General features: G+C 38.3%; 1 protein-coding gene across 1 annotated transcript in view; it reads right to left on the bottom strand.

Annotated features, from left to right (window-relative positions):
- Nucleotides 1-190: 190 nt before the first annotated feature.
- LOC143416678 (CD276 antigen homolog) overlaps nucleotides 191-12,664 on the bottom strand; it is a 56,034-nt gene continuing 43,560 nt past the window's right edge. Inside the window, exons 2-5 of the mRNA XM_076882134.1 lie at nucleotides 4,210-4,551; nucleotides 3,232-3,513; nucleotides 1,846-1,968; nucleotides 191-1,693 (exon numbers count right to left, since the gene is read on the bottom strand). Coding sequence (XP_076738249.1) covers nucleotides 1,182-1,693; nucleotides 1,846-1,968; nucleotides 3,232-3,513; nucleotides 4,210-4,551 — 1,259 coding nt within the window. The 3' untranslated portion in view covers nucleotides 191-1,181. The remainder of the gene's footprint in view (nucleotides 1,694-1,845; nucleotides 1,969-3,231; nucleotides 3,514-4,209; nucleotides 4,552-12,664) is intronic.

The following is a 12,664-nucleotide window of genomic DNA, read 5'->3' as shown; positions in this document are numbered from 1 at the left end:
ATTACACACTGATCGATGATCATTTGTCCTATTATTATCAATCACACTGACTGAACAATGTTTATCACAGTTGGATCTTGGAGACGATGTAAATATTTGACAGAACATGAGGTGGAAATTACTTTATAAATTTAAACTGGAGTTTAAATTGAAGAAAAGACGAAAAATCGGGTAAAAATTCGTACTTGTAAGTTGAAACTTACACGCAGCCGTGAAACGTGAGTTTTACACATAGTTTTTTTGCTCTGTATATGTAAGCAGACCTTACCAAAAAAAAATATCTAACTTGTGTAAATATGTTTTACAAACACAAATCTTTTTTACACACATAAATTAAAATTTATAGATGCAAAAACATTATATTTTCATATATTTTCATTTGAAGGTTACAAAACTCACAACTACACATTCTGATTTACAAGTACAAAATATTTATGACCACAATTTGAGCCCATACACATGGGAACCTCAGAGGCTGCCAGGAAAGCTGTAACAGTGAAATACCTGCAGAGAGTCAGGTAAGACCTGAAGAGTCAGCTGAATATGAAGAACAAGATCCAGGCAATCAACACCTACACACTGTATCTCACCTGTGATCAGGTACTCTGGTGGGATAATAAGCTGGCCAAAGGCAGAGATAAAAGCCACTGACATCAAGACAAGGAAGCTCTTTACCATCCATGGGGTTACAGTTACACTTTACAGTTTAGAGTAAAACCATACATATTTAATCCTTGTAATATTCTGGATATTTATAATCTGTATATTTGTATATATTAGAGCTATTTCTTTGTTAAATATTGTATTATTTAATTTCAGTCTGTTACAGTTCTTATTATCTTGGAGGAGGACGCACATAGTCTAATTAAGGATTAATAAACTATTCTTATTCTAATTCTGATTCACCCCAAATCCATCACCCTGAGTCTGTATGCTAAACCAAAGAAAGGTGCATTAATGAGTGGCAGAACCACGGTCCAGGATGAGACAACAAACATCCATGAGTACATCAGGAAGATGGCCACAACAGATGATGTGCTTAGTGAATACCTCAGGTAGCAGACACCTGAGAAACAAGGGGATGAGATGAGCCATCATGGAAGGACAGGCTGGCGGTATGTACCATCAGCAGATACAAGAAGTACTTTTCAAACCTCTCTACATGAGGTTTGAGAATTTTTCTAAATGTTTAAAGTTTCCTGATTTTGCTCTAAATTAAGTGTCTTCTTAATCTCATCTTTCTGTTTCTGTAACTCTGCCAGTTGTTTCTCCACTTCCGGTTTTCTTTGGGTCATTTTATCATGTATGTGCTGCGTTCTAAGCAGACGGTTTTCAATGTTTGCTTGCAGCTCTGAATTTGCTACTTTTTTCTTTAGTAATTTGTTTTTGCTTTCTGTTATTATTTCTTTCAGATCCATGTATCCCTTTGCTCTGTCACTTTCTGTGTTCTTATCCACTGACTGAAGCTTGTTTTCAATATCCTCCACCTCACCATCCACCATATCCCTTTGTTGTTTGAGTTCATTTTTTACTTTCTTCAGTTCGTTTTCCTGTTCAATCAGTATATTAACCAGCTCCTCCAGGTCTTTCAGCTCTTCCTCTTTCTGCTGTAGTTCTTCAGACTTCTTGTTTTCTGCCAACAGCTGTTCTTTCTCTTTCTCCTCAGCTTCATCCTCAGTTTGCCTCTTTTTCTCTGCATAAGTACAGAGTTAGTTATGTAAAAGTTGTCTGATGAACAATGGTACACACACCTTGATTAAGTTGTTAATCAAGGTGATTTTAGTTGTTAGAAACTTGAGTTAGTACAGATTTGGTGACACCTAGCAGATAGACCAATATGATTACCTTTGATTTTGTTTTGTCTCCATATCCACAGAACAACAATTGTTGTACAAGTACAAATGAGAAAAACTGCCAAAATAATACTGACACGGAGGGCAGAAGAAGGTGGAACTGCAACACAATCACCTAAAATTAAAAAGACAAGATAATTAAATTCATAATAACTTCCAATAATGCTCAGACATGCATTCAAATTGTAAATAAAACAGATAATCATTTTATGAGACACTTAGAGACTATACTTTAAAAGAAATACCACAAAGAGAACCTGTTGAAACATGAAGGACCTTCCCTGACAAAGACGGCAGCTGATGTTACTCCAAAACCAGTATGTATCATTATGTACCGACTGGCTGGCTTTCACAGATGTCCAAGCTACCACATACATCACTTTACATTACTTTGGACTGTGTGCTGAAAACAGCAGTACAGTTTCCCACTTCTCTTCAATATATGTTTAATGAGCTCAGATGTTATTTCGATGCAGAAATGAACTGTGTTGACTGAAAATGGTTTTCAGAGTTGTTTCAGACCACAAAAATGATTTTCTCTTCAAAATCTAGACAATTTTTAAGGCACTGCTACCAGATGGTCTAGAAATCACAGCCAGTCAATGTTTCACAGACTGGAAAACTCGTCCCTCTTCAGTTCAGAAATACTCAGCCTCACTGGGTGGTTTTCTTTAATGCCAAACATCAATTATGAAGTAACTTCATCAACTGTCAGATATTGGATTGGTTTGTGTTACATCCACTGACCTTTTGGCCTCTTCCTGCAAGACAGTTGCTCTCTCCCTCGCTCTCTGTTCCAGGTTTCTACACCTGATTGACACAGCTGAGCAGCATCAAGATCACTTGTGGAGCAGCATAATCCCCCCAGCAGCAAGTGTGTTACTCTCTTTGTCTTTTGGCTACTGAGTCCTGGAAAACATTAGTGCTGTTCTTGCTTTCTTTGATTTGTGCTTTGGAAGCCAAATTTACGATTTAGTCATGGTATTTAGAAGTTAGTGGACGTTTGGTAGGGGTTCTCTGCCATTTCTTTTTTATGTGAACCTTGGAGTTTTTGTTTGTTGTTTTGGCCTTGGAGACCCTGGAGATTAATTTGCTTCCTTTTCCACTCCTACATAATTTAATCATGTAAAACTGTAAGAATTTTTAAAAACCGCTAAATAAATTTTGACACACACTTTATTGTTTGTAGTCTGAGCTTATAAACAGCTTGTGCTATTGCCCTTGTATTACACCTCTCATGCCCCATACAGACAAAGTCAGTTTGTAACAGTTTGAATTTATCATTATATCAATTATCCAGTATTGTTTCTTATATCAAATTTTAAATGAATTTAGATTTGCATTTAATTTCTTTGCAAATTTCAGAAGAAAACATTACCTGAAACATGCATCTGTGTCTCTCTGCTCTGGTTGATATCCCTTTGTTGGACTATACAGTTGACAGTATTTCTGTGTCTCTTCTCCACAGTCACTCTGCTGCTGACAGTATAGAGGTCATCAGGACCTCTGAGGATCTCTGTAGGTCCAGCAGAGTGGCTGTTTCCATCACTGTCCATCCACAGCAACTCAGGCTCCGGATACCAGCCTGCAGACTCACACTGTAAAGCGACTGCACTCCTGTTTATGTTGACTTCTGCTACTGTAGGTAAGGAAAGTGAACCTGAGGATGGCAAAGATGAGACGTGTTCATGCATTCACAGAACAGTGTATTTGATTAATGATATCAGCAGTAAAACACGTCTTAATCAGTGTGGAAAAAACTTTGACTGCTTTTTTCAAAGCTGACCAATACTTCACTTCCTCTAATTGTAACATACTTGGTAACTCAACCACAACGTGAGAACAGCCATGTGATGTTCCAATAATTTACTCCTGCCAATAGTTTACCTCCAGCAGGCTTTTTTTTTACTTCAGCTGTTACTGGAGACGAAAACAAAACATGTTCCAGTGTAGTTGATAAAGGGTAGCGATACTGGGGTGTGATAAAAGAAAAATGAGCAAGGAGTTGGGCCACCAAGCACCATCTGAACTCCACTGACGTAAACTAGAGGAATAAACACCTTCAGTTATTACACTAAATAACACATACTGTCATTTGGTGTTTTGATGATGGTTGTGGAGATCCCTGTCTAACTCAATGGTAAAAAATCTTCCATAGGTGTTCATTTTTGTCTCAGCATAGAAATGTGTAATCACTTAATAAAGGTGATCACATATAAAACAGCTTCATATGAACAGTGACAGTCAATGTTTCACAGACTGGAATGCACAAGGATCACTTTACTGTGTGTTAAAGTTTTTCCTTTAATTTGTCATCAATTTGTATCTCACAGTGTACTGAAAAATGTCCACTTACCAACAAGAAGTTCAATGATAGATTCTTTGTGCTCCGAGGGAAAAAAGCATCTATATCTGCCATTATCAGAGTGTTTGACTCTAGTGAGTTTCAGTGAAAGGTCTCCCTGCTTCAGTTTCTCAGTGGACAGTGATGTCCTTCCTTTGTAAGATGGGTTTTGATTAACCAGATGGTCTTGACCCTCAAACCACACATGGACAAATCTGGGATCCAGGTCAGGTCTCCCCCACTCCAGAATCTTAGAAACAGCGTCTGACGCAGAGTCAAGGTAGCATGGTAAGATGACATCCTCACCAACTACTGTGATTATTGTTTGAGATGATGTTACTGTCTGAGACTGACCTGAAAGGACAGGACAAAGTTTGTATCTCACAGTCATGTTTATCTAATGTTCTTAGATTATCTGCAGCTTAAGCTTGACTGCTCAGTTTCATTTATATTTTTGTACACCTAACAAATTATAAAATATACACAGACCTCCAAGAAGGATATATTTTGTGTAAAGTATTTACTTTAGCTGATAACGTTTGTGTAGATGTTACCTGTCCTTATATCTGTCAGAAGGAGTAGGATCACAAAAAACAAAGCGCATAGATGACGTTTCAAAGTGAGTTGACCACATTGGGAGTTCTGGAAAAAGAATATAACGCCGCCAAATTTTAATTACTTAAAAGTATATCATGACTTTAAGACATCAAAAAGCATAAACAAGTAAAAATATCAGCTGAGATCACCAATAACAGGTGAACAAAAAAATACTGATCATCTTGTAAAATTTAGCCAATGACATGAAACAAAATACCAATTTGAATACTGATGTAGACTGTGCACTAAAAAAATGCTTTTATTGCAAAGCTAATTATTTTGTTTTCCTTTTTTTTCTGCCACAGACCTTCCTTTGGCAATCTGTGTTTTTGATCAGCAAAAACAAATATACCTTAAACTGGATTACAAAGGGTAAATTAGTCAATTAGTCAATCGAAAAACAAAACAAAACAAAAGACAACTTACCAATACTGCCATTTTGTGTTAGTTATACGCTTGATCACAAAGTCCAGCACAGTCAACACCAAAAATAAAGGTAGCCTAAGACAAGGAAGAAGAAAAGTGTTTAGATTCTGATATTAAACTACTTCCTGTTCAAGAAAAGAAAGCTGTACTGGTTGGCCGCTATTTTAATGATGGCTAACAGAAGAAAAACTTAAAATATAGTATTCTCTATATAATGAAAACTTAGCTAACAAATAGAGTTAACACAGTTTATAAAATAAGAAAACCAGTCTGCAATTTATCAAATTAGAACTACAATAAAGAACCACCATTAAAACTAAAATAAAACTGTATTTAAGTAACATCACACACTTACCGGTTGTTTCTCTGAGTGAGTTTGCACCTGCGTTCAACACGCTACAGGATCTTCGGCTGTGCTGAACGTGAATAAGGCAAGTGTGTACTTTGACCGCCTGCGTACCATTTAGTGGAAGGATCTGCTCCAACTATCATAAAATCACAGGATATCATGTATAATTGTATTTGACAACGGTTGTTCAGCAACACATTTACACAGACATGGATATTAACTAAAAATTAAATGACGAGTAATACATAAATGCATGGTAAATGATGAAGAAACACTCGCTGCGTGATGTCTATAATCAGCTGCATTAAGAGTCATTTGATCCAGACCTAACTATATGCTTTAGCAAAAAGAAACATTTAAAGCCTACTCTTTATAGTGTCTGTCTCCCTAATCTAAACTGGAACCTCACATGTCTGAATTTATTTTTTGATTTTGTATTAAAAGAACTGACTTAAAATGAGACAAAAAAGTTAGAGTTAAAGTCATATTTTTTACTGTAACAACCACAAACATGTTTAATGAATCATTTTCATAACTTGAAATGCAAAAATAAATTGTGCATTTTAAAAAATATATGCATAAGTTTTGCAAAACACAAAGTTGCATGCAGCTATTTAGCTAAAAATGCAGCCTATGTGTTTTTTCTATAACCATTTCAAACTATTTACAGAACAATCAGGTGTTCTGCATCAAATAATATGCCACACAAATTATTTGTGCCACTCCAAAAAAAATTGTGTCCACCATTAGAAAGAGGAGCACATCACAAGCCGATACCTGCACCTGCTGGCCTGACAGCAGGTGTATCACTCCTCCTCTTTTCCACCTGATAACAGCGTTTACACTGCAGTCTGTCTTTGGTGGCTTATTGGTAGCAACTGTGACAATTAGCAGTGGCCTCATTGTTCTGACACACAAAACAAAACTACTGACTACACTACACACTAACAACACAAAACAGTAACTACACACTCCAAATATGCTAAACACCCCAAATCTCTCACATCTCAAAGGAGATCAAATGAGACAAGGCAGTATCAAGGTTATGGGAGAGGGAGAGAAAATATAGGAAAAACTGAGTTTGAAATGGCAAAGCTTGTAGACAGAGTCTTAAACTTTACTTTATTACATTCAACACGCTAAACTTTGAGGATTAAATTAATTGTACTGTTTGGTTAGTGGATACTAACCAACTAACTCACAGGTATGTGATTATATGTGATGACATAGGGTGAGGTCAGTGGATTGTCAGTGTTTTTCTTTTGGGTACAGGAGTCTCAGAAATGATGCTCATGTATGAGGATGTCCTTATATAGACACAGTAGTACTGGGAAAATCTCAGGATTGCAGAAGCTAATCCCAAAATCTAGAGAAAGTATGTAAACACATAATTAGATAACATAGTTATCAAATAGTGAGCCGTCTGAGGTCTGTCATCATATGTGCTATTTTTTTAAGGTGTAGGACTTATTTGTATCAAACTGTCAATCAAATCCACACCACTGCTATGATTAATAACTGAGATATAGTTTGATGTCTGAACTGCCATCTTAAAGTGGTCGTGTGATTTGGATGTGCACGCGAGTCCATTTGAATCCAGAGATTTTAACTAAAATCTTTTAAGTGCTTAAGTTTACATAGGTCTTGGTATATGATATACTACTAATATTGTTACTGAGTTTTTAATAACCCGAACCCTGTAGCTCAGGTGGCAGAGCAGGTCAGCCACTAATCAGAAGGTCGGTGGTTTGATCCCAGGCTGCCTCCTGGCTGCATGCCAAATATCCTTGGGCAAGATACTAACCCCATGTTTGCCTACTGGTGGTGGTCAGAGGGCCTGGTGGCGCCAGTGTCCGGCAGCCTCGCCTCTGTCAGTGCGCCCCAGGGTGGCTGTGGCTACAATGTAGCTTGCCATCACCAGTGTGAATGTGTATGTGTGTGAATGGGTGGATGACTGAACGTGTAAAGCACGTTGGGGTCATTAGAGACTAAGTAAAGCGCTATACAAATGCAGGCCATTTAATACGATTAGCCCTTGAGGATTCTTTTAAATATTCTCAAAGATCTCTTAAATACAATCTGGATATAACAGGATACAAAGAAAAAGACAGAAAAAGATATACTTGCTAATACTTGCGTTCTAAAAAAAAGTACAATTCATGTAATAATACAGAGATCATCGCAATGCCCTTATGTGAGAAAGAAATATTAAATGATCTGTTTTTATAGTCATGTAATGTGTGAGTAGCTGCTTTACTTACACAATGTGTACATGCTATATGTTGTACTATATATTTAGGATCAGTACCCTCTATCAGTGCCCTTTCCCCCCCACCAGAAGTGAATAAGAATGATTAAAAGAAAAGTAATAAAATGAAATAAAAGACACAAAGACAAAAAAAACATCTAATAAGGAGTAAACCAGTAAGGCTGTCAGACATCACATCAAACTGCCAGGGATAATATTTAATCTGTAAATGATATAAAACAAGTATACAGCAGCAAAAGCATTCTCCTTGCAGTTTCACTCTCTCTTTATCAGGATTAACCTTTAATCATAATAAAACTGGGTAAATGAACATAGCAGAGATAACATTTATTTGTTTACAACCTATTCAATAAAACTTCAGATATTTGTAAAATCACCTTATGCATTAGTTCAGTAGGTAGAGTGGTGGCCCTGTGATAGAAAGGTCAGGAGTTTGAATCCACTGAATGGCTACCCTGAGGTACCCCTGGGCAAGGAACTGCCCCTACACACTGCTCCCTCTGCTTCACTGAGGGAATGGGTTAAATGCAGAGAGGAATTTCCCCACGGGGATCAATGAAGTACACATCATCATCATTGTATATCGGCATTAACAGTAACTCAGTTTGGTGTGTCAGAAATATCAGACCAGCACAGCTTCTGTTTTAAACACTGAATGTACTCGGCTGCATGAAGAGCATATGATGTTTTCTTTGACAACATTAAATAAAACCCAATGAAGGTCAAAGGTCATCACTTGTATCACAGGACAGCTGTGATGAAAGAAAGTGAAGAAGCTTTTCCGAACCTCTGGACCCAGGAAACCCAGCTTGGTCCTGATGGTCTCCCTCACCAGTATCCCCCAGGGTGGATATAGCTGTTGATAATTATGTGGACTCTATTATTACATCAAAAGAGAACAAATTACACTTATTTTTATTTAAAGTTTCCATGTTAGCAGGCTATAGTGCTCTGTGAGTGTAATAGATCTAAACCTGTTTAAATCTTTACTTTTATGTCATCTTCAGTCTTCAGTCTTATGTTGAAATCAAAGGACAAGATTACATTTCCAGACATTTCTGATATTAACAGTAGCTCAACACAACAAGCTGAAAGTCAGTGATGCTGCTCGGTTTGCAGTCCTGGATATCACGGCACAAGCAGGATTCACTGCACTGTTAATGTTAGCTATGTTATGTTGCTGCCTCTGTTCGGTGGTGTCGAGCCAAACGGACTTTAACGTGTGTTTGAACGAGCTGACGGTTCACTCGTTAAGCTGAAAAAAAAAAGATGCTTTAATCACAGGAGTCACACATGTGTCCACTGTACCATCTGGGAACTCTTCTTGTTTAGCACTCGTAATAACACAAACACTAAATCCTGCTTCTCTTGTGCCGTTTTGTAGCAGTGTGTACACCTGAGACTTTCACCTGTCTGTCTGTCCTGCACTCTCTCTCTGTTTCTTTCTCTCTGATTGTGGAATAAAAGTATGAACATGTATTTACAGTGGGGCAAAAAAAGTATTTAGTCAGCCACCGATTGTGCAAGTTCCCCCACCTAAAATGATGACAGAGGTCAGTAATTTGCACCAGAGGTACACTTCAACTGTGAGAGACAGAATGTGAAAAAAAATCCATGAATCCACATGGTAGGATTTGTAAAGAATTTATTCATAAATCAGGGTGGAAAATAAGTATTTGGTCAATAACAAAAATACAACTCAATACTTTGTAACATAACCTTTGTTGGCAATAACAAAGGTCAATCGTTTACTATAGGTCTTTACCAGGTTTGCACACACAGTAGCTGGTATTTTGGCCCATTCCTCCATGCAGATCTTCTCGAGAGCAGTGATGTTTTGGGGCTGTCGCCGAGTAACACGGACTTTCAACTCCTGCCACAGATTTTCTATGGGGTTGAGGTCTGGAGACTGAAAGTCCTGGAGTGGCCTAGCCAAATGGAGCCACTCCTTTGTTGCCCGGGCGGTGTGTTTTGGATCATTGTCATGTTGGAAGACCCAGCCTCGTTTCATCTTCAAAGTTCTCACTGATGGAAGGAGGTTTTGGCTCAAAATCTCACGATACATGGCCCCATTCATTCTGTCCTTAACACGGATCAGTCGTCCTGTCCTCTTGGCAGAAAAACAGCCCATAGCATGATGTTTCCACCCCCATGCTTCACAGTAGGTATGGTGTTCTTGGGATGCAACTCAGTATTCTTCGTCCTCCAAATACGACGAGTTGAGTTTATACCAAAAAGTTCTACTTTGGTTTCATCTGACCACATGACATTCTCCCAATCCTCTGCTGTATCATCCATGTGCTCTCTGGCAAACTTCAGACGGGCCTGGACATGCACTGGCTTCAGCAGCGGAACACGTCTGGCACTGCGGGATTTGATTCCCTGCCGTTGTAGTGTGTTACTGATGGTGACCTTTGTTACTTTGGTCCCAGCTCTCTGCAGGTCATTCACCAGGTCCCCCCGTGTGGTTCTGGGATCTTTGCTCACCGTTCTCATGATCATTTTGACCCCACGGGATGAGATCTTGCGTGGAGCCCCAGATTGAGGGAGATTATCAGTGGTCTTGTATGTCTTCCATTTTCTGATGATTGCTCCCACAGTTGATTTTTTTCACACCAAGCTGCTTGCCTATTGTAGATTCACTCTTCCCAGTCTGGTGCAGGTCTACAATACTTTTCCTGGTGTCCTTCGAAAGCTCTTTGGTCTTGGCCATGGCGGAGTTTGGAGTCTGACTGTTTGAGGCTGTGGACAGGTGTCTTTTATACAGATGATGAGTTCAAACAGGTGCCATTCATACAGGTAACGAGTGGGGGACAGAAAATCGTCTTACAGAAGACGTTACAGGTCTGTGAGAGCCAGAGATTTTCCATGTTTGAGGTGACCAAATACTTATTTTCCACCCTAATTTACGAATAAATTCTTTACAAATCCTACCATGTGGATTCATGGATTTTTTTTTTCACATTCTGTCTCTCACAGTTGAAGTGTACCTCTGGTGCAAATTACTGACCTCTGTCATCATTTTAAGTGGGGGTACTTGCACAATCGGTGGCTGACTAAATACTTTTTTGCCCCACTGTATAAGTCACACTTGTGTTTGAATCCTGCAGCTTATCACACATTTGATTTCCATGTGTGACGACTGCAAGTGTCCAGAGTGAGGACAGACTGAGGGACCCACCGCTGCACATCATCTGTGAGGCTTTGCACCCCTGATGATCCACCAGGACAAACTCAGCAGTGTGTGAGGAAGAGGAGGAGGAAGAGCCAGCAGCAGCTGACAGATGGAGAATAGACAGACTGTTCCCTGTTTGTGAAGGACTGTTAGAAAAGTTTAACATAACTAATTGTCTGTCCTGAATCAGTCTTATTAGGTAATGTTCAAATAATGTTATCATCCCAGTGTTTTCAGTGTGGGAGAAAGTACTCAGGGCCTTCAAGTTACACACTATGAAAGGCAGCAACTAGTTTAATGTTCAGAAACGTAAAGTATGTATCAGCAGCAGAATGGAGCTAAAAATAAATGTTTGTTTCAGTTCTATGAAGCTTTGAGTATTTTGGATCAGTAGCACTGCTGTGTTTGTTGCATCATATTGCTGTAATTGTTTATATGCTTTATATATTCTGAGGTAAGTTGATCTATAGTGTTACATCATATTCTATAAGGATGTTATGTGTTTGTGTACTTTCTGCCCAGTTTGACCCATTTAGCAGAAGTCAGCCTGTTTAAGGCTCTGATATCTATTCTGTATGACTTAAAGCAGTTATGACATGGTCATTAGCGTATTAGCGTATTGTCTGTCTTGTCTTAATGTTGGTTTAAAATGGAGCACTGTAACAAAAAATAATTTCCCCCAGGGATCAATAAAGTATTCTGATTCTGATTTTCTCACCCAATAAAGGAATATTTCATATATCAGTCTACTCTTCATTCTATCAGAAACAGTTTTCACAGCTCGTACATTTTCTTTTTACACATATATGAAAGCATTGAGCCAAATTTAGTAATGCCAACATAATAAATGAACAATATTTATGTATAATATATCTATATATACACTGTCAAAGATACTTGTCTTTGAGTGAAGATTTAAGCTGACAGGAAATATAAATATCTGTTGTTCATGTTTTTACAGTCTTGTGGGCTCAGCCTCAGATACTTATCAAATCAAACAAAGCTCATACAAAAGCAAACATATGAACAAAAAATTGTTCTCCTTCATTTCTGTCAAACAATGCTGTATGAAGCGTTTCATAGTTGCAACCTGAGCAATGCAACAGAGGCTAGACCGTCCCATTTCACAGCCTCGCACTTCCGGCCTTCTCGGTCTTTGGAGGTGAGGCCAACATAGACTACGAAGGCAGACCCTAAATTGGGACACAGCTAAAGACATTACTGAAACAAATGGAGGGCGAGGGAGACTTAAGCTCAGTCTGCTTTGGCTAATTTGCTCTGTTATAGTTCATTGTTTATTAGATACTCCTTGTGTCTTCACTGCCTGTGTTTAAGATAAACTAAATGAATTTAAACATAAATCATAAACCATCAAAAAATAAGACAACACAAAACACTGGGTCACTCGACACAGGATTGTGACAATGACAGCACACAGAAATGGAAGTCATAATTACATCCAAATAGTTTTCATAATTCTTCTTTTTATTTAATAATTATTGGGTCACTGCTATGGGCTAATTTTTATTTGATAAATTTTCCACAGGGTGTGTCATCTGGAATAACTGAACTTTTACTCTACCCTCTTCAGGGAACAGTCTGCCCTCATTTCCACCTTACTAATCCTCTGCACTTCATGATTCATTAACTT

The sequence above is a fragment of the Maylandia zebra genome, linkage group LG3 (genome assembly GCF_041146795.1).
Source record: "Maylandia zebra isolate NMK-2024a linkage group LG3, Mzebra_GT3a, whole genome shotgun sequence".
In the NCBI taxonomy this organism is placed as follows: Eukaryota; Metazoa; Chordata; class Actinopteri; order Cichliformes; family Cichlidae; genus Maylandia; species Maylandia zebra.
Note: the sequence above shows the minus strand (reverse complement) of the source record. Positions and strands in the feature narration are given on the sequence as shown.